Source organism: Leuresthes tenuis, unplaced genomic scaffold (assembly GCF_036924035.1).
Source record: "Leuresthes tenuis unplaced genomic scaffold, fLeuTen1.0.hap1 SCAF_11, whole genome shotgun sequence".
In the NCBI taxonomy this organism is placed as follows: Eukaryota; Metazoa; Chordata; class Actinopteri; order Atheriniformes; family Atherinopsidae; genus Leuresthes; species Leuresthes tenuis.
In genome coordinates this window covers 5558432-5583285 of record NW_027325365.1, presented here as the reverse complement: position 1 = coordinate 5583285, position 24854 = coordinate 5558432, and the positions used below count along the sequence as shown (strand labels likewise).

Genomic DNA, 24854 nt, shown 5'->3' with positions numbered 1-24854 from the left:
TCTGTCTGTGCAAGCTTATATTTGCACATCCACGAGGGTGCAGCTGTTCTTTGGGATCCACTTGGCATTAGTACCTGCAACTGTGTGCAAGGTTCTCTGCAGATGAGTGTGCAGTCAGTAGTTTGTTGAGACGTACACAACCCTGAGCATCATCTGCACATGTTGAACGTATCAGAAAATGTTGATATAAAACGCTAAACCACAAAAAGGGGATTTTCTTTTTACATTTTCCTGCTCAGGTTGTCAGTGAATCCTATGAAACTTTCCCCTGCCTTTTCTTTTCTTCTCTAGCCTACACATTAGAGGGGGATTTGTTTCCTTTGCTATTCTGAGAGATTAATTAATTTTCTGAGATGTGCTAAAACAAAGTTCAAATTTCCTTTTCCACCTCTAGAGTTGATCTTGTGTCGAAGAATGCACGCAAGTCACCATCTGTAAGGGAGAAGTGCCTCACACGTGCTTTACACGACTCAAGCAAAAGCGTAACCAGTTATAAGTGGTGGCCTATGTTAATGCACTTTATAGGCACGCATCCACTTTTGGTTAGAAATCACACACTCTTACCAAGTTTATCTTTTGAATTCAGTTCAAACTACTTTGTAAATAGATTTTTCTGGACCTGGACAAACATGATCACCTGATAATAAACTGTATCGAAAGGGGATGAAGTTGAGTTTGGGGGGGGGTCAGAGATCATTATTTTCTTGTGGAATCGTCCTCTACTCAGTTTTAGCTTCTTTCTCTCTCTCTCTATACTGGCTATGTGATACTTACCACCAAAATGAGCTGATATTTAGTGAAATCTGTTCTTCCCTCGGCTGTTTTTTTTCACCCTTGGTCACAGCTCAAGCCCAAAACATGGTCAGTTTTTTTTCTCTTCCATGAGGGTGACAATAGTGCCGGTGTTGCAGCAATATGAAGCCGTGCACAGCCACATTTTTTGTTTTTGCTGTCAAATGGGGGGTTAATTTCCCTTATTGTCTATCTCACAAGCAGTTCTCATACATTTTTACCTCGTTGTTTCTGTCATCTATTTCTTAATCACTTTATTGAACACCATTTGCTCTCTGAACTCTGTTCAAATTGGTTCCTGCTTTGTTGTTATCACTTATTTAAATTTTTTTATTAAAACTGCTCTAAGCTACTGGGCAGCTTAGAGCAGTGCATGACTGCTGACTGTTGGGCCAAAGTCTTCGAAGATAAAGTATTTATAAAGCAATGAAAGCTGCAACATTCTCTTTTCTGTTAACTGCTGGGCCTTTGCCATATCTCTGAACAGCTAATGAACGGGAACCTGTAGTATCAAATCTATGCATCCTCTTTTATTTACTATATGATCATACAAAGGGAAATCCTATACCAATTGAGCTTATATATATCAAATAATCAACTTTATGACCTTTGATTAACAGTTCATCACAACAACTCTCAGAAGCTTCGCCGTTGTGATAACTTAATTAAATTAAAACCAATTTTTTTTAGTTGCTGATGAGGTTTTACAAATATGAAACCTACATTTAAAAATGATAATAGCCATTTACATTTCTAGTCAAGTTAAACCTTACTTTGTTTGCAGTTTGAAGGTTCCTGTTTGACAGACTGAGCATGTACGCAAAAGTTGTGAGTAGCTGTGCATTTCAGATTCAACAGTCTTATTGCACAAAAAGATGACAAAGATACAAAGTTGTGAAAGAAAAAAAATGGAGATTAGCAGCCCATAATCACTAGTGTGAGCCTGCAGGTACAAGTTGTTTGTTTTACACTTTACATTCATCTACAGCAGCTTGGTTTTGCTGCATACCACAAAGTGTGGTTTCAGCTGTAGAATCGGTTATTCCACTCTGTAGTGTCATTTTTTTTTCTACAGCTGCTTTGCACCCTTTTTTTGACTGTGTGTAAAGATTGAAGCAACCGAGGCCTGGGAGGGAATCAGTAGCTTTGGACTTTCTGTGTATCTTGCATGATCTCTTCTAAAAGTCCATTGATTGCAGTGTTGTCTTTGACAACCATCTTAGTCTTTGTCTTTTGGACTAAAATGCTTATTACTTTTAGTAATTTACTTTTAGTCAAATTTTAGTTGCTTCTATATGTGATAGTTTTAGTCCAGTTTTAGTCTACAAAAACTCAAAAAGGTTTTAGTGTAGTTTTAGTCAGTTTTAGTAAAAAAAAAAAAAAAAAAAAAGAATAGTCTTTTAACAAATAAATTTAAGTACTTAAGTTTTGGAGATTGCTGTTGGGCAGTGTCACATATACATACAGGGCGGCTATAGCTCAGGAGGAAGAGCAGTTGCCCACCAATCGGAAGGTCGGTGGTTCAACCTCTTGGGCAAGACACTGAACCCCACGTTGCCTCCCAGTGTATCATTGGGGTATGAATGTGTGTATTAGAAAAAGCACGTAGTTCTGTATCTTAAGACGTGCTGTATGAGTGTGTGAGTGGGGTGAATGCGGCGTGTAGTGAAGCGCTTTGAGTGGTCAGTTAGACTAGAAAAGCGCTATACAAGTCCATTGTGAAAATAGCAGATCTATAATTTAAACATATTGTGAGCTTGCAGATCGGCTATTTTCATCAATAATTACAATAATAAACAAATGGTTTTAGACATGTAAGGTTTCCACCTAATGGCAAATACTTTCTGATCTAAGGATTGTGCATTACACACAGATAAAGTGGTAACAGTGAAATCAGTGTTCATTACTTCAAAAATAAAAACATTCTACTTCAGCAATTGTGGCTTTATTTCTCAGAAATTACAAAGAGATGACCACACAGTCACTGAATGTAAACATGCGGCTAAGGTAACACGGGGAGCGTACGTCAGTCCGACCGCCCATCTCTCCTACTAATCCAACGCTTCCAGGCCCACTGGCCCGACTGCCCATTGCTCCGACCAAAGTAATCCCTGTATTCCGACCAGGGCTAAATCCGACCATCCAGAATTCCGACTTTGGACCTAACAGTAAATAGGTTGAAGGTGTGCCCCCCTGAAAAAATGTAATCCCCCACCACCCTCTCTAATTTTCTTTTGCAGCCGTCTTGTCTGTGAATTTCGCTGACCAAAATGTCATGAAGAGATTTTCTTCTTTTTTTTTTAACTTTCCTTTCTTTTGGATTTTTGTGCATATTATGGAGCTGTTTTGGTTCGTGTTTGAGAGCCTTTTTTTTTTCCTGGATTAAATTTTCGAAAGTTGCAACATTTGGGGTCGGAGTGTATGATTGAAAACCACGATGTCTTCCCGTTCAAGGCATCTCCTCCTTCAGATGCCGAGACTTATTAATTAAGCTTTCACTGACTGTATCACATCTGTGCACGTCTTAAAACATGAAAGGAACAGGAGCAGGACCCACACGCTTTTGACTAGACTGTGGTGCGGTCAAAATACAGGAAATTAAGTTGATATCTCAGTCTGTATCCTACTTCTGGGCCTGACGAGTCAGTCTAATACACTTTCGTAGTTACTGGGAGTCGGAACACTGTACATACTTAAGTCTGAGAAATAGAGAGTCGGACTGATGGACTAAAAAATTAAGAAATGCATGGTCGGAGAAATGGAAAGTCGCACAGACACCATGCGTCCAAATAACACACACATAAGCTCATTAGCATAGCAAAGCTATTTTTAACAACACTTGTAACTTAACTAAAGAAAAATATCCTTGTGGCGAGCCTTCAGGTGCCGCTTAAGATTGGTCGTATTTTTTCAGCCTACTTTATGGCCACATTGGCCGCTGTGTCCCGTCACAATACACTGTTTTATTATCTGCTGGCTTATATTTAAAATACACCCATAAGTCATCTCTACGTTTGCGACCACCAAGCTCCTGTGTTGGTCCAGTGTCTGTGATGAGTAACAACAGTGTGACGCGTTGAGCGTGTTGTGCGCTGCATGTCAGGTGGTGGGCGTGACCAAACAAGGAAAGATAGTATTTAGGTTTTAATTGACAGATTACACGCACAATGAGCAGAAATGTCATGCATTTTAAATGTCTCACAGACCACCCACTAACATTTACGTCAATTCTCGTCAACGAAAAACTCACACAAGTCTCGTCATGTTTTAGTCATCAAAGAGCCATGTTTATCTTGTCACTGTCTCATTATCATCATGAAAAAAAAGTGGCGTCAATGAAATGATTTTGTCATCATTGACGAAATCAACACTGATTGATTGTGAAACAACGAGCTGCAGTTTTCTTCCCAAAGCTACACCTTATTCTTTTCCATGAGCTCTCTGAACACCTTTACTGCCCAATGCAAATATTTTGGTTTGGTTTCTGGATGTAATTAATGTTGAAAATAATATTATTTCTTTATAAATATTACCAGGAAAACTGAAAATATGACAGATGATTTGTTAAAACGTGTGAAAATAAATGAAAATGAAGTATAAAAGGCAAAAAGATTCTAACAAGCTTGAAAGTGAATATCTCGTCTGAGCTCCTTTATTCTCCAACACAGCCTGAACCCTCTGAGACCCTCTTCTGTCATTTCTTTAAGGAGTCTTCAGGAATAGTTCTCCAGGCTTCTTGAAGGACATCCCAAAGCTCTTCTTTGGATGTGGGCTGCCTTTTGTTCCGTTCTCTGTCAGATGATCCCACACTGCTTCAATAATGTTGAGGTCCGGGCTCTGGGGAGGATTCATCCCTCCATAAGACCTGTTGCCACTGATTTTCAGTCCACTTCTTGTGTCACTTGGCATAGCTCAGCCTTTTCTCCCTGTTTCCCTTCCTTAAGAATGGCTTCTTGACAGCCACCCTTCCATGGAGACCATTTCTGATGAGGCTTGGTCCAACAGTAGATGGATCAGCTGAAGGTCCAGATGCATCTCTCAGGTCCTGTTTCAGGTCTTTGCTGGATTTTCCCTCTTTCTTAAAAGGTAAATAGACTACTTGTATAGCGCTTTTCCAGTGTAGCCTGACCGCTCGGAGCGCTTTTACACGACACGTTGACCCATTCACTCACTCAATCACTTTTAGTGATATACAGGCTACGCAGTGTTTTCTTCAAGGCATTCATACACATTCATACACCGTTGGACGCATCAGTAGGCAATGCAGGGTTCAGTGTTTTGGCCAAGGACACCTGGGGAAGCCTGGAGTCTAATCACTGACCTTCTGATTGGCAGGCTTTTCCTCCTGAGCTACAGCCGCCCCCGAGGGCATCACTTTCAGATGCTGGTCATCTGGCCTGGAAAGTTTTTTAGGTCTGCCACATTTTCTTTTGTGCTCCACTTGTCCTGTTTAAGGACACACCAGCACCTTCTTGGTGCAAAAATACCATTTTGTGTCTGTCAGACTGGCTTAAAAAAACATAAAAACACATTCTGAAACTGGTCAGGTATGAGGGTTGGACCGAAAATGCGTTACTAAGCAGCTGATGTTCAAAGAAAAACCTGAAAATCCTTCAGAAAGGCTTGTAAAAAATCACAAGAACGTATGACTGCTAAGAAGCAAAACTTATGAGAAATTCAAGGCTTTTGCACCATAATGTTACTGGAAATTAGTTTCAGAGTCTAAACTAGACAACAAGAGTCTCGTGTCGGTCTATGGACTTGGCTCAGTTACACTATGTATTTTTACACATCGTGTAGTTACAATGAAACTGTAAACACAGATTACATCATTGAGCTCTCACAGAATCCAACGGCAATAACTGGTAAAGACTTATTTGATTCAAAAGGCCACTTCTGTCAGGCCTCTCAATGCCTTCTGAGTCTTGCATCAGTCGCCTCTTTTACACATCAGTTGTGTTGTATGGCTGAAAAATATGGTTGTTAACCTGCCAGTGTTCCTCCTCATAATTCATACATGCCAAAGAGAGGCGGACCGGCCTCGCATCACTGTGTCCTTTCACACATTAAGTCGGCATTTCAGAATCAGCAGTGACTGAAACGCTGCTTGTTAGAGTGGCCAATCCTGTGTTACCCGTTGCCTCCGCTGGGGTGTGTGTTTGTGTGTGTCACGCATCAACTTCTTCTCCCGTTCTGCCTCTGAAATTTCACACGCCACGTCAGTCCCAGCTCGAGTAGACATGTGAAAGCGGCTGATGTCTGTATCTCATGCATCAACACTAAATGACCCCAACACCTGTCTTAGCCTTAACTACAGGGTGAAAATAAATCCCACTCTTGCAACATAGAAAGCCTTACATTGTCAATAAACAAGAAAATACATGTCTTTTCACATCTGATTAAGAGTTGGGTCCTATTCAGACAGATTTGAGTTATGACTGATCAACTCGAAAACGTGAACACAGCTAAACTTTAAGAGTTGTTAACCTGCACTTTGATTACCTGGTGCATTGGAACACGTGATGCAAGGTTTGATTCAGCAAAAAATTTACTATTTTCAGTTGCTGCATGGAAGCAGAGAGCGAGTTGAAGAAATTATTGCTACAAAGTTTTAGTTTTGTTTTATTTTATTGACCAAAGCTTATGTTTGTGATACTCTAGACTTGCTAATATTTGTCTTGTGGGTTGGACAAACACAGGCAACAAATTCACAGGTGTGAAATGCTGAGTTTCTTTGTTGCTGAAATCCCCTTCATCATCTGGGAAGTCCGCAGTTGAGATGATTGTAGTGGGGACATCTGGTTAAAAAGATGCTTAAAAACATGTTTACATCTGTCATAATGCGACTGCTTCGTGGTATGTGGACTGCTTTTATACTTCATGTTTGGTGGTTGTTTTTTTACCACACATCTGCTGAATCAGACACATCTGCACATCTTGTCAAAACATCTACTTGTAATGAGTAAAAAAAAAAAAAAAAAAAAACTAAGATGAATATGGGTCAGTTATTCTGACTTTGACTTTCTTTACTGTCCACTTGTCACTGACACAGGCTCTCATTCATATAGTTTTATCTATTAAAAGGAATATCACAACTGGATACATTTTTAGGTGATTTTTTGTTGGAAAAGGTCCTGCTAAATGTTTGCATTGAGTAAGAACAGCAAAAGCTGGATTGTCAGATGTTGTTACTACTATTTGTACCTGTTGTACCTATCAAACTTGTCTCTAATGGCTTCCCTCTGGTGGTGAGTAACTGTTACTAGATTATTTTATACATTTTAGGTTTTCATGCCTTTTCATGTTTACCAGTTTATTAAGAGTAAGAAATCACTTTTTTTCTAAGGAATCTAGTCATTTAATTTTTAAAAATTGTAAAATAATGACAATAATGATAATAATGATACCTCATTTATCCCAAAGAGGGAAATGGTGCATCTTACCTTTTACCATCTTACAGCATAAAGCTCAGTAATGGTTATTAGTTATTAATCATTAGTCTTTATGGAAAAAAAAAAAAAGTCAATATGTACCGGTAGTTATTGTTACCGACAGGAAGGCTGCTGGTTAAGGGCTTTTGCTTCCACTTGGGGGCACTCTCATCAGATGTGAGGATTTAGTTGGTTGTGTTGGTGCACTGTTCTTTGTCCTTCAGCTGTACTGTGGAAAACCCAAAAAGTGGATAGTTTTTTGTGATAAAGTAAAGCTAAGTCTTAAAATGTTAAAGATTGTGCAGATGCTGTCTGTGATTTTTAGCAGTGCTTCTTTTTTCTTTGTTTTGGGCACTTCACCTCATTTTTTAGCTTTCAACTAATCAGCATTCAAGCTGCCTGAAGCGTCATCTCTGCGGTCTACACACTTCTGGATTTTTGGAGGACTGGAGTCCTTCTGCAGAGCAGATAGGCTTTGTTGGGGTCACCAAGTCTAAATAAAAGCTTTAGTATATATGCAGCTATGAAAGTCATGTATGTAATTTTGCAAAGTGGAAGCATGTAGATGGAAAATAAAAGTGGTCCTAAATCTGAACCTAGTGGTTCACCATAGTGTAAAAATCTGTGAGTAAAAGCTCCCAAGCCATGTTTGGAGATGGTCTATTTTAACTCTGTGTTGTATGATAGAAAATCAAGTAAATCCTAAAGATTATGTTTTAAAGATCCATATTTTTCCATTTTTGTTTTCATAAAATTCACTTCTCTGGAAGCACTGATGCTGTTTCACTGACATACGACGTGAACAATAAGAGTAAAACATCCCAAATAATTTGACAATATATAGACAATTCCAGTTTTTTGAAGTCTGACTCATGAGAACGATGATGATGATGATGATGGTAAAAAAAAAAAAAGATTATTTCTATTGTACCTTTCTTTGCAATGTAACAAACTGCTTTACACTAAAGGACAAGATGAGTGGGGTCAGATGTTAACAGGACTACATATGACGAAAAGGGAAGTACGTCACCCAAATGGTTTTCACGCATGAACATGTCAAAAGAAATTAAGGTCATTTTGTCCACACTTTTGCAAGTGCTGTTCACTCTTGGGCTTCATAGCAGGAGACTCTGCAGAGATGTACTTTCCCAGCTGGAAATGCGAGGGTGGGTAGCGAGGAGGCATATGTCAACAGCACACAGGAAGTTGGACGTGATGTAAATGACTGAAGAAAACCCTTCGATGTCAGTACAACACGTTGAGAATAGCAAATGAGGCACCTCGTTATCAGGAGTGCACGTATTTGATCGGAATAATGGTGAAGAGAGAGTGAAGAGCAGCATACAGGTCAGCAGAGAGAAGGAAGCAGCGGCGCCTCCCAGCATACACACTCGCCAACCTGCACAGTTGCGGTAAACGCTGCGGAAGATTGGCTGCAAAGTTCGTGTATGGTCTCACCTGCTGATCTGGGGATCTACATTAAATGAAGTGAATGTTCATTGAGCTGTGTGTTATATAAAATGGTCGCCCTAATGGAGAATGTCCCAAAGTTTGACCTGGCAGTACTTAGCAGGATGCCATCTGCACATCACAGTAGTCAGGAGGACACATACCAGGCCAGAAAGTCCAAGATATATTTGGGGGCAAAGCCACTTAAAGTTTTGAGGGTGAGCGGTGGAAGATGGCGGAGCGAGTCCTATCTGATATCTGAGTGTAGAACATTAGAGTAGTCAGGGCGGGAGTAGACAGAAGCCTCTCCAGTTGAAAGAAAGGACCCGATTATTGAGATAATTTTAAGATGGAAAACGAGACTGAACAACACATTTTACTTGAACTGAGGTTAGAGTCCTGCAGGCTGTGTGATATTCCTCATTTACTTCTAAGACTAGGACCATCAAGATTGAAAGGAAAGTTGGTGGCAAAATTATGTTAAATTAGGAAAATGTATGAGTTTAAAACTGAAGAACAATCTCTGGGACACATTTTCATGAGGAATGCTCACTATTGGCCAGAGGATATATTTTGTCACCATCAAAGAGGAGATCTTGATATTGCCTGATTTAATTTGATTCTATAATTTGTATTTTTTATATAACAAAAAGCTCTTTGTTCTCATGTATTATAGCATTTATTTCCTAGTTGAAAGCTCTTAACTACAGTTATTTATCCCAAGTTTAGCCTTGTGCAAATGTTACTCAGACTTATGGTACAAATAATAGTATTTAAACAGACATTCGGATCTAAATCAAGTTGTTGTCAGACTGACTTTGTTTTCTGTGGTGGAAATAAAAAGAAAAACCCTAAAAAGAGTTTTAGGTAGAATAGAGAATCTACGGAATACAAAATGTGGTTTTGAATGGCACATTTTAGAATTTAACAAGCATATCTGAGAAACTCTGAATTCTGTATCCACTTAAGGTAGAAGGCGACTATAAAAATAAAATGAAAAATGAAAAAATCCTTAAAAATGAACAAAGCATACCAAAAGTTTTGTATTATAATTTATTTATTATTTTCACTTTTAATCTGAGACACCTTGCACTAAGGCACATCATACATAGTATTAATCATTCTAAACTTTGTATTCTTTGAGAACTACAACTTACATACTTTTAAATAAACTTTCTCTTTCAGTGAAAGAAAAAAAAGGATAAAAACTGGGCAAATCCACTGGGTGGCAGCAGAGCAGCTTTCCTGAGAATACATTCTTTGTATGTCAACACAACTCGAATAAATAGTAAATAAATTAGACATTGATAAGGTTTCAACATGTAGGGCTTTGCCATGTATAGCTTTCTACAGTGTAGTGTCTTTGTGCATCAACTCCGTGGTCACGTCTGGATATTCATTCCTTCTCACATGCTCAGTCTTACTTTACCCTGAAAAAGGGACAAAAAGTTTTATTTTTAATTGCAGTTATTGTTGCAAAGACATTAAGAAACTTCAGCCACAGTGCTTGCAGTAGTATTTTCTGTGAAATGTATGGCATGAAACATCTCCTCACCCTCTGGATGAGAGACTCCAGTCTGTTGAAAAACACCGTAGCGTTTTCCTTCGGCTGTAAGGCGCAGTCTGGGCAGGTGGGCTGAGGTGAAGCACAAATGCAAATTACTCACTGATGGCCATTCCTTATGCACCAGTATCTTTTTATTACCTTAATATCACTGGTCAAAAAGATTCTGAAATAGGAATCAAACGTAATTGATGGTCTCTTACCGTAGCATTTTCTGTGTTACAGAAGCTCAGTGCATTTTTCTGCAATGGTACAAAAAAAAAGCAGTGTGTGAGAAATCCTGCCATTTGTACTTAAACTAATGCGTGAATCCCACCCCAACCCGTTTACTTACAGTTTCTGGTCTTCCAAGGCTCTTGTTAAGTTTCTTTATATTTCGGATGTGGAGGTGGGGCGTCAGATTATCCTGAAAGCATTTCAAGGCCGACAGAGAGCAGCAGTCCTGTTAGAAAAGAGATCAGAAAAAATACAGTTAAGTCTTAACTCTATAGGTTATAGGTGTTTATAATTCCCCAAACTGTAAGTTTGTTCGACGTAGAACACACATTGTAATGATACAGGGTTAGACGGGTCAAATGCAATTCATCATGCAGTTCATGTACAAGTTTAAGGGAGAATCTTAACATTTCCTCCCATCACTGCCATCAAAACATTTCCAAGAAAGCTTTTGTCTCTGGTTTCATGTCACGACTTCTACACCGCTCACTTTCCTACCCGATGCACAAATAATGCTTTTACCTAAAGTGAAACTCGACCAAAAATAAAGTTTCCACTATTTGAATGATGCCTATCTGTGAACCAAAAGCTCTGAAGGAATTGTTTCCCTCCAGAAAACTGAAATTGCTGATGCTGTTAAACATTTTTTCCACAGTAAAAGTCGCTTCCACCCAGCTAGCGTGACTCAAAGTACAGGCTGAACAGATGTATGTTGGAGTAATTCTTCAGCTTTCACTATTTATTTTAAAATTTCCCATGATGAGGTGTTCCCCTCAGACCTTGTCAACCTGGTTCCATTTTTGCTCTGAAGTCTCATAATTGTGGAATGATGAGCGTTGTTCTGCACACACCCACTCGGGAGTCCTTATCGTTTGCAGTGAGATAAGCTATCTTTTAAGCAGATTGAGTCAACTGTTTTCGAGCGTGCTAAGGAACGCTTTGAGTTTTACAAGATGCTGTGAGGAAGTGTCTTTGCTTTGTCTGCTCCCTGTTCGATTACTCATCACATTTCACTCAACGGAAGCTGTGAGAAAATGAAAAAAAAAACGCACTGAGCAAGCTCTTGACTTGACTCACAAGAGATGATCAGCCTGACAAGAAGGAAAGTGATTATACTTTACAAGTAATGGAGAAATGAAGGTCACAGTGTCATATCAGATTATTTTGGTCACAACAGCTTTTTCTACAAGCTCATATTATCCTAAGATCCAAATATTGTTAAACATTTGAACAAAATCTTACTGTTTTCATCAAAATGTAAATAAAGATGTGACCCATGAAACAACAAATAAAACCCTAATATTAATCATACGCATTTTAGCCATAATTTAAAAACCTTGCTGCCCACATTTCAGATTCAGATGTTTCCTATTTTGACAGATTTCTGTTTATTTAGGCGTAGCTTTGCCCCGTTTGCCATCTCTATAGTTGTAGTGTGGAGATAGTTAGTTTTAACTTGTTTTGAAATGTAAAATTCAAATATGTGAAAAGAATCCTGCAATTGAACTACAGCTGCTAATTTTCAAACACTTCTGCAACTTCACTCATTATTTGATGTACTCCTACTTTAACCAGCACATGTCTGTTCGTAGTTCCACCAAGTGGGAGAACAACAATGAGTAAGCAAACACAATAATTACAAGTGACACTGACCATAATATTAAGGTCAGTTCGAATACAAATACAAATCAGTTTTTCTTACCTCGATGTCCTTTTGGGGAGTAATCATCGTGTCCTCTCTGTGCTGCAAGACACAATTGAAGAAGGTTGTGTTTAAAGATAGCCGTGGTCAAGTTGGATTAATGCAATGAAAGAAGATGTAGATGAACTGACCAGAAAGAGCTTTTTAATTGCTTCAATTTCGCTCAGAATTTCGTCTAATTTTCTTTCCGTCATGCTCCTTGTTGTTGGCAGCATGTTGGCCAGAGAGCAAAGGCAGACTGCAAAAAGTGAAAAAAGAACCAGCTTCATATTGTCAGCAGTAGGCAACAGATCACCAAACGTCGCTTTATGAAAGATTTGCTGGAAATGCAAACGGTCGTGTCACATACCTTTATATACATATCCCTGAGGACAGAGGAAAACCACTTGAACAGAGCTGGAAAGCTGTTGAACCTGTGAGTAATTAATTTTCTTTTCCACTGGCAACCACTACGCGATACGAGTGTCGTCAAGCCGCGCGTGCGTGGGGCCCGTAAACACAAGTGTGTGAATGTACTGTCGTCCGTGCGCACCCAACAGGAAACTATAGGGAGACGGCACTTCCCATTTTCATTTTGAATCAGTGGAGCCGTAGCGTGCCATGTCATAGGTAGTCTTCGTAGGTGTGGTATTGACAACCTGAATGCAGACTCTGCATCTGGGCCACCTACACAAACTCACGAAGCCTGATGCAACAACAGGAAACTCAAAGTTTAATGTTGAACCAAAGGGAAATAAGGATGTAACGTTGAGTGTCAGTACAAAAGGATGCCCACCGTTTTGTTGATTGATACATTTTGTGTCCAGGTTCAGATGTTTCATGAGCATGTTAAAACACCTTTCTTTGTGTATTTGATGGGAGATCTCAAGTTTGACCCCAAACGTGTTTGCCCCCCCCCCAGAGGAGCTGCAGAAGAAAGGGACTCTGAAATGTGATTTCACTTTGCAACAGTATTATTTTTTCTGTTTGAGTACAGCGCGATAGACCAGCAGGCATATTTCCTTTTAATTCCACCCGATCAACAGAAAAGATGCTTTATTTAGCTCCACCACTTAAGATCCGTTACAGTTGTGATTCTGCATTCTTAGCCCGGCTGAAGTGAATGTGTATGTTGGAGTTTTTCTGCATTGCAGGAGCTATTGTTCCAGACCACAGTTCAAAGTTTCAACCACCATTTCTTCCATTTAGAATACAGTTTTTAAAATGCATGCTTGGTGCACAGCTTTGCGCAAAGTGTACAAAAGTGCAAATGCTTCTTGTGGCTGTGATATGGAATCCATATCGTCTTTGCAGCAATTAAACTAGACGGCAATAGCCCACACCCCAAAGTGTCCGTTTGAACACTTTCAGTTCCATTTAACCTGCAGATGTTCTTCATGCAATGCGAATGACTGCTCCGAGCTGGGGAAAGGGGAGTAATATTGATTTAAAATGAATGAAATAAACTTGTAGTGTTCATAGACATGCAGTATACTCATTCTCTAAGGTTTTATGAGCTCAGCTTTAATCTTTACTTTAACAGTCAGGTCACAGAGAGATTAGAATGGAATTATTGCTGAATTTGTCTCAGGGATGGTCATCTTCTCCAATATGCTAAATAGTATTAAACACTTTGGAAATTCACAAGCTGCCATACATTCTCAACGCGCATAAAAGGCTCAGTCTCTTCTGCCCTGTCGGTGCTCGACACACAATCTCTTCATCCATCTTCTGCAACTAGTGAAGAGGAAGTGAGTATGAAAGAGAAAACCCCTCACGTCTGTTCTCTCTCTTTGTCACCGTAAAGGAACAGGTGGGTGGGGGCTTGGACTGGTCTGAGAAGTGCATCACCTTCAGTCTCCAGTCAGGAGTCCCCTCTGTGATGCACATTCAGAGAGGAAAATGAGTTTTCAGGTAGATTGAAATTCAAAAGAATTTCCTCCTGTGGCAGCCACCAGCAAACCTCCTAATCTACCTGTGGTCTTTCTGTCTCTGTGTGTGTGTGTGTGTGACTGAAAGTCTTACTAAGCGGCTTTGTCACAATGAGCACATTGTTTCTAAATGAAAAAAAACAACAACTCAAATTGTCTCGATCACCACAAGAGATAAAAGAAAATCAGCAACCTGACTCTGAACCAGGGCAGTGGAGATGAAAGCTGTGCGTGTTTATGATAACGAGGTTTAAGCTTCCATCAGCAGCCTTTAACTTCTGAGGGCTCACAGTCATGGTTTCTCTCTCAAACTGCTCAACATCTTTTGTTTTTTATGAATATCTGTGTTCCTTCGGTCTAATAACATGTCATTTATACAAGGTTGGAACAAATGGGTTTTATTTGTGTCATTTATGTATAGGCAGTAATTTCCCAGTGTGCTTAGAATCAATGTTGGGAAAAACTTGTTCTGCGTTGAGGTGGAAATCAGCCTGATTCTCATTACCCTCTTACATTTGTAGTTTATCAGGAGGATTATAAGGAAGTTTGACCAGTTTCTCTTCAAATGAATAAATGAATAACATACTTTCTGCACTAAAAAAACACAACTTGGATCTTTCTATCGATAGCAGCTTGTTTGATGCTGTACTTTAACCCTTTTAGTGTCTTCAAAAAACACTGAAAAAATCTTTCTTAGTGTTTTTTTATTTTTTTTGGTACAATAATAATAAGAATTGAGGCTTTTTAATGTTTTGTTAGGAAGATTTTGGCATTTATTATGTTACAGACTTAAACCAAGTGGTAGAGATATTATGTGGTGACTGAAAATGTGCTCTTTAAATGAAAAAGCCAGATGTTAAAGGGTTGTGAAATCACTTGTTACACATTACTGTAACTACATTTTTTTGTATTTAGTTATTTTGTGCAGTTCTAATGATTCTATAAGTCCTTTTGGTCCTTTTTTAAATTAAAACCTGCATTGTGGGACTTTCTTGACCTTGCAGTAAAATGACTACATGCTATATATATATATGTGTGTGTGTGTGTGTGTCCCTTTATTTTTCAGACCTTCCTCTTGATTTAAACCTTTTTAACTCAAAAGTCCTTTTTTTCTTGTGCAGAAACCTTTTTTTTTAGGACCCTTAATAGATTCCAGCCCTCTCACACGTGTAGTCTTCTTCGTTGGTATGTTAGCCCTTATTTCTGGTTATTGTCAGTCATAAAATGATGAAGAACTATTAGACGCCATGTGGGGGGTTAGACTGGTCTGCAAAAATGTTTAGGCATGTGGCAAAAGTCAGAGTAACGGAAGTGGGACTCCGGTTCCCCCTGGAGAACAGTGCACAGTAACCAGATAAGCGGCGTTTTTACCATGACGTCTTTTAGTAGAGACTGGAACCAGTTGATTTAAGCTTCTCTCATGTATAGTTGTTTATAGCTAAATGTGGCTGTTAGTCAAACGATAAAGTTAAAAATGGAAAGACCAAACGTAAGAGTCTTATGTCCCGTCAGCTTTTGTGAGGCCTTTTCCTTCATTTCTGTGGAACGCAGCTGTACCGAGGCAGGTTATTGATGACTAAAACTCAGTCAGAAGTGACATATGACCCAGTAAGACTTTCTCTTTGTGGTCAGCCAGAGTGTTAACAATGAAAACTATAAATGATGAAAGTGATCCTCTGATCAGCAGATTACTGACGGAATTAGAGGTCAATCAGTGGAAGACTGTTTTCTTACTAACAGCTGGAACACAATGATCATGCATACCTGTCAAAACATGCAAATCGTGAACGCTTGGGCCAAATTTTAAAAATGAAATGAGTTCTTTCTATTTTTAACACTACTGCAGTGAGTCACTGCTGCATTTTTAACATTAGTGCAGTGAGCTGGAGGGAAGCTTAGTGTTTAGCAGGGATACACAGCTTCCAATCCTTCATGTTTCTGCAGCTTTAAGTGTCACATCTATGTTCAGTTGTGTTGATACGTATGCTCAGAAGCTGTTTCCTCTCACACAAACCGGTGTTTAGAAAACATTAAGGCTCACACCATGCAAACCTACATCCGTACTGCACTTAAGCATGATTTGAGATGGAAACTAAACAATAGAGGAAGTTCCAGTAGGATTTTTGAGAAACTGCTAAAAAGTTGAACTTGTGTTTTAGAATAAGCTGTGTGTGTGTGTTTGTGGTCAGTTAAAACATAGCTGTGAGTTCTGTGTTGCTGTCGAGGTTGAAGCAAGGTTCAACAACACCGTCTGGCTATAAAACTTTATCTCCACAACGTGCTGTTGACAAAGAAACCATATCTCCCAATGACACGATTCTCCTGCACACACCGATGTGACATTTGTGTTTCTGATGCAAGTTTTTTGGGGCAGTTGGGTGATTTCCTGTTATTTCGAGGCTTCTAGCTCAAACAGTGCAGGTCTGTGGGCTAAGAGAGCCACATTGTTTTCCTTCATTTTGATTAAAATATTATTCCTACAGTGGAAACCGTGGGCAAGGTGGCAGGTCACTTGAACAATTCCATCATTTTGTTGTTTTTTCTGACGAAAAAATGCTAAATATGTGACGATTCATACAACATACGTATATATACCATTTATTTATAAAGCACTTATAAGGAACAGATGTCACAAAATGCCGCAGCGATGAAAAGAGACGGAGGTGGTGATTTAAAAACATCAAACGAGACAATAAAGATCAAAACATAGAGACAAGTTGCATTTAACCAGCAAAACAGGCAACAGAGTTAAGAAAAAATCAACAAAATTGAGTGAAATACAATCAAATGAATGGAAGAAAGACAGCAAAAGAGTTCCCTCCCTCGTGTGATGGCCTTTTTAATAATCTCTTGTTAGTTTATAGACATTAATATACTCATTTCACTGTGGCTGCTATGAATAACGGCCATGTGCAACAGTCGTAGGAGTCTGTTGGAAGATTTAGCTAATGTCGCTATTTTAGTCATGTGAGGCTCTGCTGCCGTCTTTCACTGAGCTCTTTGCCCTTTGTTTGTAATCCACGTTTCACCTCTGCAGGGTCTTCTGCTCCCAACTTCCTCTTAACCACTTCTGTTCCTTTTTCCCTTTTTTCTGTTCTACATTTGCGGCTAAAAATACGGCTTGAAATCAGGCGTGTGCACGTGCATGCAGCTTCATGATGGTTATAAAAGAAAGCCATACGTACAGCTTTATAAATCTTGCAAAAGGAATGCGCACGTGCACTTCTGTGTTTGTGCACGCACACAGTTTTAGTCTTTAAACTTTAATCATCTGGCGACTGAAGCCTTTCTGTTTGGAGTCAAAGGAGTGATTTTGGGTGTGCGTTTTTCCCTCCACATTCCTATTTGCTACGTAGCCTCTTTGTCAGAGAAGAACAGTTGTGGTAAGTTTTGGCCTGAATTCACAGTTCTGAAAAAAAAAACTATTAAACATTTGTCTTTTAGTCAAATTCATATTATAGGAATTATATATTTTTTTTAAAGATAAAAATGCCACAGAGTTGCTATTTTTATTGCAACAAAAGGCCATTATTGGTGTCTGTTACACCCGTTATATTTAATTTATTTCTCCCTCTGTCGAGGCAATTTATGTGTTTGTTGTTCAGTTTTCCCTTCGACTTTATCTCGCTATTACGAAGCCTCGGCACAGATCTCAGCCACAGTTGTTGCTCATCAGTATCAGAATTTTGTTTTGACTTGATGTTGTCATTTGGTCATACTGTAATCCCGCAGAAGATCCTGTTTGTTTACCTTCTGTCTCGTCTTCTTTTGGAGACCAATAAAAAAATGTCTAAAACCCTCCCAAAGTGTTCTGTTGTGATTTTTTTAATTTAATTTTTTAATGTTTTAATTTTTTTATTATCTTTTGTATTATTTTATTATTATTATATTTTCTGTGTGCATGATTTAAAAGAAACTTTCCTTATTTCTCTTTTTCTTTTCTAACGGTTGAGACATAAGTGAAAGTTATTGCCAGAGTAATTTAAGTAGTTGTATATCAGGCAGATTTGTTTACTTCATTTTGATTATCTAGTTTACTTCTCACTCCCACTTAGTAGTATGATTTCCTACACTGCGGTCTCCCCTTTGTCAACACTTTGCATTTCCATGTTGCGGAGGGAGTGGGCGCCTGTTTGCATGAGACACATGCGCACACACACACACACACACATGCACGCACGCCAGCATTTTGCAAGCGATTGTCTGCTTTTTTAACAAAATCTTTAAATGTGCAGAAGTGTGAAATCCTTTGTGAAATCCTACTTCCATTTACAGACACAAGGACAAAAAAAGAAAAGAAAAACTATGACTGAGAAAAGCGAGAATGCTTGATATTACCGTAAGTGTACAGGAAGAACACAAAGAGGGCGTGGGTGGGGGACTGCCTCTTTTGGCCCTTTTCACCCATATGAGAAAAGGGATGACGCAGCTTTGTTTATGATTGTTTAATTTTCTTTGTGAAATCTCACTCAACCTTTGTACCACCTTTGTAAGTCAAAACCCACCCGCTGCGGATGTTATTTAAATTATTGGAAAATAAATAGATGAAAAATAGTAACAGGATGTGTTGGAAGCCGGATGCTGCAGAATATGAGCGTAAGTTGTCTAATAATACAGTAGCGCTCAATACACTGTACCATCACCCACTGAAACTGCCGCGTGGAAGTAATCGTGTTTAAAATAGAAATAAAAAGGTGACATTTCATTCCTACATGTATGACTGAACGGTGAAAACGCTTTTCCACTTTCCGAATTAATAATTCCAAGTATGACGTCAATGTGTAACTGATTTAGATTAGATCGCAGGAAAGGTCCAAAACTGACGGCTGGTATTGTTCAATGACTTATCAAAGTCATTGAATAAAAGAAGAAACGCATTTGATTTAATTCTCATCTCGATGTGTGGTCGCACCCACAGTTTTTCTGTATCTAAGAGTTTGAGGTTGACGTTACAGACTCACTAAGTCTGATCACTTGAACATGCAGGCGGCTAATTTTCTGGAAATTTGTCACATTATGTTGTCAGTATGCAGCTTTAGCAGGTGAACGAACACCGATTCACTTCCCCTCTCTGTAGCGTATCAAGTTGAAAGTGTCTCCATGTCGCAGCAGTGTGCAGACGAATCAAGAACAAAAAATATGTGCCGTTGACTGTTTTATCCAAAGCACCTTGAAGAACACCTTTGGGGGGATTTGGTTCAGTATCTTTCCCACGGGCACTTCGACATGTTGACTGGGAAGTTGTGGATCAAACCTGTGATCTTCCTGTTGAAATATGACCCTTCTGCCTCCTGAGCGAGTGTCCCAACAAGCCAAGAACAAGCATTTTAAGTTATGGGAGATGTTGGAAGTGACTTAAACTAACAAAATACTCACATATGTTTAACCACAATGAGTGATTAACTGAGAGGATAGATTAGACTTCACTGGGTTTAAATTGAGTTATCGCATTACAGCTCCGGTCATTTACGAATGATAGACAAAAATGGGACCTTTTGAAACAGAAAGAAATCTGTATTTTCTTGACCTTTGGAGCAGCTTCTGGGTTAATGTAATATATCAGTCTTATCCCATCAAAGCCTGAGAGGTGATACAAGAAGATATCTAACAGGCTTTCTTTAAACACAGCTGCACACACCTGATCTGCTCAAAAGTTAAAAGGTGATTGGTTAAAGGGTGGAAACGAAACTCCCTTAACAGGTTGAGCGCCAGAATGTGTGGCATTTGAATAAGTCAGGTATGCAGCAGGAAAGAAGAAAAAACATCCAAAGTTTCCCCACAGATGATAAGAGAAGGTAAAAAATAACCTGCAGTGATATGAACATGAAATACACATTACAGTACTTAACCAAAAGGTTTTTTTTTAGAAATTATTGCTGCTCAATAATACTTAAAGATAAAATGTTTGTATACAGAAGTAAAGCTTGAAAGAGAGGACGTACCACTGCTGCAGTCATTCTTTGCTTCTTCAACGCACAATGACGGTTATTCGTTTGTCTTGAACTTCTTATTAAAAAGGGGGCTTATGAAAATAAGCTGCCTACAGAGTTGTGATACATTGTTGACCTTTAAGAGTTAATAATCTATCACCCTTTTACCAGCAACGACCAGACCTGCAGCGCTTAGTTGTTTTGGAACTTGATCATTTTGTGGGAACAGAAAAAGAGGCAGCGGAGCAGTGGGAGTACTGAACGGGCTGTGTGATGCGAGTGCTGTTAAACCACAACAGAAGGGGAATAACACCCTGAGGGGCCATGAAACTGCCATTTTACAGAAACATCAAACTCCAATTGGAAAGTTTTGTTCTAAAAGTCAAACATCCACTGCTTGAACAACACCCACTCTTCCAAAGAAGGTTGCTCCATGGAGGTAAAGTACCCTCTCCATATCAGATGAGCTGAACTGGTCTCGACATAATAAAATGTTTAGGTCGGGGGTTGGCTCGCACCTAATTGTAGAATAAAACAATAGAGGCTGTTTTTCACAGATTTGCTCTTTAGAGAGTCTCACAAAAAGAGGCACCTCAGTCTCAGGCTGCCTCCAAAGTTAGACCTACATATCCGGGGTGACACTGAAAGCAGCTGGCAAACCGGGGGATCGGTGTTCTGCTCAAAACACTGGAGCAGACCAACAGTTTCTGGGTCAAAACAATATCCTGTTAGAAATGGTCACAATATTCCCCACCTTTAATGAGACGTAGGTTTCCTGTCGGAGCAGCTCAAGGCAGTTGTTGATGCTTCTTAGTTGGGAGATGCCTTAATTTACCCTTCAACAAAAGCAAATGACCCTTACTTAGATTTGTCTTGTCAAAGTGGGATTCTTATGTTAGGGGCTCTGTGCACGAAAGCAGGCAGCGGTAAAAATTTGAAGAACATCACAGCCCTGCTAAGTTTTAGGTTAGAAATTGTTGATGCTGTTTGATTCGTCGCGTCCACACGGACTAAACTGTGTTTTCAACTCCCACCTGGTGAGCTGTGGACTTTGAACTGTGAGAAGGTGGATGGATTTGAGTCACAGGGCTCTGCCTTAACCGTACCTTTTGTTTTCGCTCATCTCTCGCAATTCCAAGTTTCATCTTAACAGCTCAACATGATAAGAATCCAAATTCTGGCAATTCAACAAGGGACAAAGTGAATATCGTTGCCTGAGTGGATGCAGCCCTGCCGACAAATCTGTTGATAACTCATGTTCAAAGAAAAGTTGTACAAATCTGTCTGAGCTACATTTTACCTGTGAAATATTTCTTTAGAAAATGGATATGTGATCTTGTGAAGAAAAACGTTTTCATATTTTCCACCTGTGCTGTCTAGAACAGGTTATCACAACTTTCACAATCAGTTGCAAGCATCCTCAAAATAATAAGAGCCGCCTGACGGTTCGGAAAACACGTCATTACATATCCTGTTTATTTTAACAAGGTTCGGTGTTTTGGACAAAACCAGACTTCCGCTGTTTGTTACAATTAATCAGCTGGGACATCTTTCCTATAAGATGATCAAAATAAGTAGGTATGTATTGTACTCAGTTCAGTAACTCAAAACATGTTGTGAGAGTGACTTTTACTGAGTTACTCATTTCAGATGCACACTTTTCATTTCTGTTTACAGTAACATAATTCCGGTTAGTCAACATCAACTTAGTCATGTCTGTCTGGCTGTCTGACCATTATTGGCATATTGCGGTTTGCAGAAAGTGCTGCACCAATATAGTGTGCGATCTTAAAAACATTCACAACCTTTCTATTTCTACGTTTCAACAGCACAGCTTGATCGAGAAAGTGACAAAACACTGCAAAATTCAATGGGAGCGTGACCTTATAGGACGATTTTCTCTTTCACGCAGTTTTTTCACGCGTTTTACAGCTGAGTTTCAAGATGAATGTAAATATTACAAGAGGCAAATCAGTTATAACGAAATAGATTTATTTGTCTTGTAGAAAACTTCTGTGCAAAGATAATGCATATTAAAACATTTATTTACAAAGAAAACTGCCTACATTCCAGAAAAGCTACTGTTTTGATAGGATAAGATGGGAATCTTAAAAAAGTGTAACACACGTTCAGTAAAGACTGGTCTTCTTCATTATCCGTAGAAACTCCTGCTCATTGACTTCACCGTCGCCGTCTTGGTCTGCCTCATCAATCATTTCCTGAAAGGATAAAAGACACAATGTGATTATTAACAGTTCTAAACCACCTGAACGTAAGAGACTGGAAGAACTACAATCGTGTCGTCATGAGCAACACGTGACATGTCTCACATGAACTGCTTCTTCTATAACACATGAAAGAATATTAGTAGAAACTGGGAGATTAATGGAAGAGAAAGGAGGCGTATCAGCTGTCTGTAGTAAGTTTGGCATTTGATTAACTGATTACTAACAACAGGTAAAAACTTAAATGTAGTCCTTTCGTTGCAAAATGTTATAGATCCTCATTATGTCTCAAGGCACTCTGCGAGTTAGGCTTTTCTGAATTGTGTGATCGTGATGAAGGAATGTGCTTCAACTCTGGCACGACTAGTTGATTTACATTTATTTTCTAATCCAATCCAACTTAATTTATATAGTGCTTTAAAACATCACAATTGGCCAAAGTGCTGTACACATATATAAAATACAAGTGAAACATAAAAACCATAAAACTGAAACAATAAAAAATCACAGTAAAAGTCAAAACCTCAGAATGAATTAAAAGCCAATGAAAAAAACGTGTTTTCAGAGGCTTAAAAACATTAAGTGAGTCGGCCTGCCTGACGTGCAAAAGGTAATTCATTCCACAGTTTTGGGCCAGTGACTGAGACGGCACGGTCCCCTCTAAGTTTTCTCTTTGTTGTAGGGACAACTAACAATTACTGATCTGCTGACCTGAGAAAATGTGAAGGAGCGTACGGCTGAAGCAGATCAGACAGATACTGTGGAGCAAGGCCATGAAGACATTCAAAAACAAAAAGAAGAATTTTAAAATCAACTCAAAATCTTTTGCCTTTTCTTCTCTAAGTTCTGAAAAATCTCCACCTGCCAGTGAACAGAACATCCTGCAATAGCTAACTTTTAGAATAAGATGAATAAACACCCAAGTATAAACTACATAAAACTAACTTACAGTTCTGTAGCAACACAACATGGACCTACCTGCTGGATAAAGCAGTCATAAGGCTGAATGTTTGCCATTAATCATGACTGGAATTCAAATCCAAAATACCTGCAGCTCGTCATCTGTGAGGTTTTCCCCAAGCTCCTTGGCTACTCTCTTCAGATTTTTGAAAGAGATTTTCCCTGTGGAGTCATCATCAAACAGCCGGAAAGCCTTTAATATTTCCTCCTTGGAGTCCTTTTCGTTCTATTAACATCAATACAGACACAAAAAAGGGTTAGATTTTGTTTTAGAGACCATTCAAAACTAACTAAAAGTCATCATCTTTGCCCAAAATGATCCACCAAATATGCCATCATAAGAGTTTAATTTGTCAAACAGCTGTGCAGAAAAGCAGATGTGTAAAGTGGACTTAAACTGTTAAAACATGGAGATAAACTGGAATTAATAGCAAGGAATATCACATGGGTATGGTAATAATAAGGGTATTTTATTAAGAATAACAGATTGTCTGCAATATGCTCAATATTCAGTCTTCCTATATTTGTGTTGCACAGCTGTCATGTTTTGTGGCATTTTTCAATAAACTATTTATAGGCCAAAATGAATACATTTAAGGTTCAATTGTCACATCTTAAAGCACAACTGGAAACATCCAACAGGGATGTTACAATTGTTTTGTAAATTGTATGTTTGAATGCTTTGGTCTTTGTTATTCATTAGTTAGTGGCCTTTTTTATTGGGTGACATGGAGGGACATGTTGCTTTATGATACAGTTTTGTATTGTGTGCTGACAAATAGGTTTAATCATGAATTATGTTTTCATGTGAACTGACAGTCAAACTTCAACCACCAGGAAGTTGTTTTTTCCTTCTTGTCCACTCACCATTTTCAGTGTCATTATACTGAGAAAGTCACCGAAATCTATTGTTCCAGACCCTTCTTTCACAATGTCTGCAACCATCTTCTTGATTTCTTCTTTCTTTGGTTCAAAGCCAAGAGCTCTCATGGCAACCTGTGACGAAGGTAAGGGGCAGCAAAACTGAGGCTATTTCATTTGTGTACAGTCAATAAATTATAACGTTCAAGTCACACTAAAACAAAACTAACCTTTAGCTCCTTAACGTCTATTGTTCCAGTTCCATCTGTGTCAAAAAGATCAAAAGCCTCCTTAATTTCTTGCTTTTGCTCCTCGGTCAGTTCAAGTTTGGAACTTGTTCTTTTCTTATGGCTCGCAGAGGCAACAGGTTTCCGGTAACTCGAAGCCTATAGAAAATAAACATGTTAAAAAATAACCATAAAGGCTGAGGCTAACTGGTATGTACACATGGAAAACTTCAGCTTATATTTGATGTTCTTTCCAACTGCTACCAGCGTGCTAGCTAACTAAAGCTTCGATGCAGCTCCACGAGTCTAAAGAAAAAAGTTTTCAGGCAACTCAACGGCTTTTAACAGAAAGTCTTCCTCCATAGCTTGCGCTTACTATGTTTCAGACTTAACATTATTTGTATGTAATTGTACCATTTGAAGAGATGATTCAGCCAGAAAACCTTCAATGTTGTGTTTGATGATCCAATGTCAACAAAACCGATAGCAACGGTTGTATTTTTTTCCCCCTGTGAAATGACATTGCAGATAGCCAATAGAAGCATCGAATAAACCTGACTCAAGCATATTATCCAATCACTAAGTAG

The 24854-nt window shown here is 38.9% G+C and overlaps 1 protein-coding gene and 2 long non-coding RNA genes across 3 annotated transcripts; all 3 read right to left on the bottom strand.

The window, feature by feature from the left end:
* Window positions 1–9755: 9755 nt before the first annotated feature.
* Window positions 9756–10278, bottom strand: LOC140318494 (uncharacterized). The gene is made up of 2 exons (XR_011917838.1): window positions 10228–10278; window positions 9756–10102 (listed from the first exon to the last, which is right to left on the bottom strand). It is a non-coding gene; the product is annotated as an uncharacterized lncRNA (long non-coding RNA).
* Window positions 10279–10570: 292 nt separating this feature from the next.
* Window positions 10571–12252, bottom strand: LOC140318493 (uncharacterized). The gene is made up of 2 exons (XR_011917837.1): window positions 12155–12252; window positions 10571–10678 (listed from the first exon to the last, which is right to left on the bottom strand). It is a non-coding gene; the product is annotated as an uncharacterized lncRNA (long non-coding RNA).
* Window positions 12253–21965: 9713 nt separating this feature from the next.
* On the bottom strand, window positions 21966–24791 carry cetn4 (centrin 4). The gene is made up of 5 exons (XM_072396327.1): window positions 24682–24791; window positions 24271–24426; window positions 24047–24175; window positions 23268–23405; window positions 21966–22213 (listed from the first exon to the last, which is right to left on the bottom strand). The coding sequence occupies exons 1-5, from the start codon at window positions 24682–24684 to the stop codon at window positions 22124–22126; spliced, it is 516 nt and encodes a 171-aa protein (XP_072252428.1). The 5' UTR covers window positions 24685–24791; the 3' UTR covers window positions 21966–22123.
* Window positions 24792–24854: the final 63 nt, after the last annotated feature.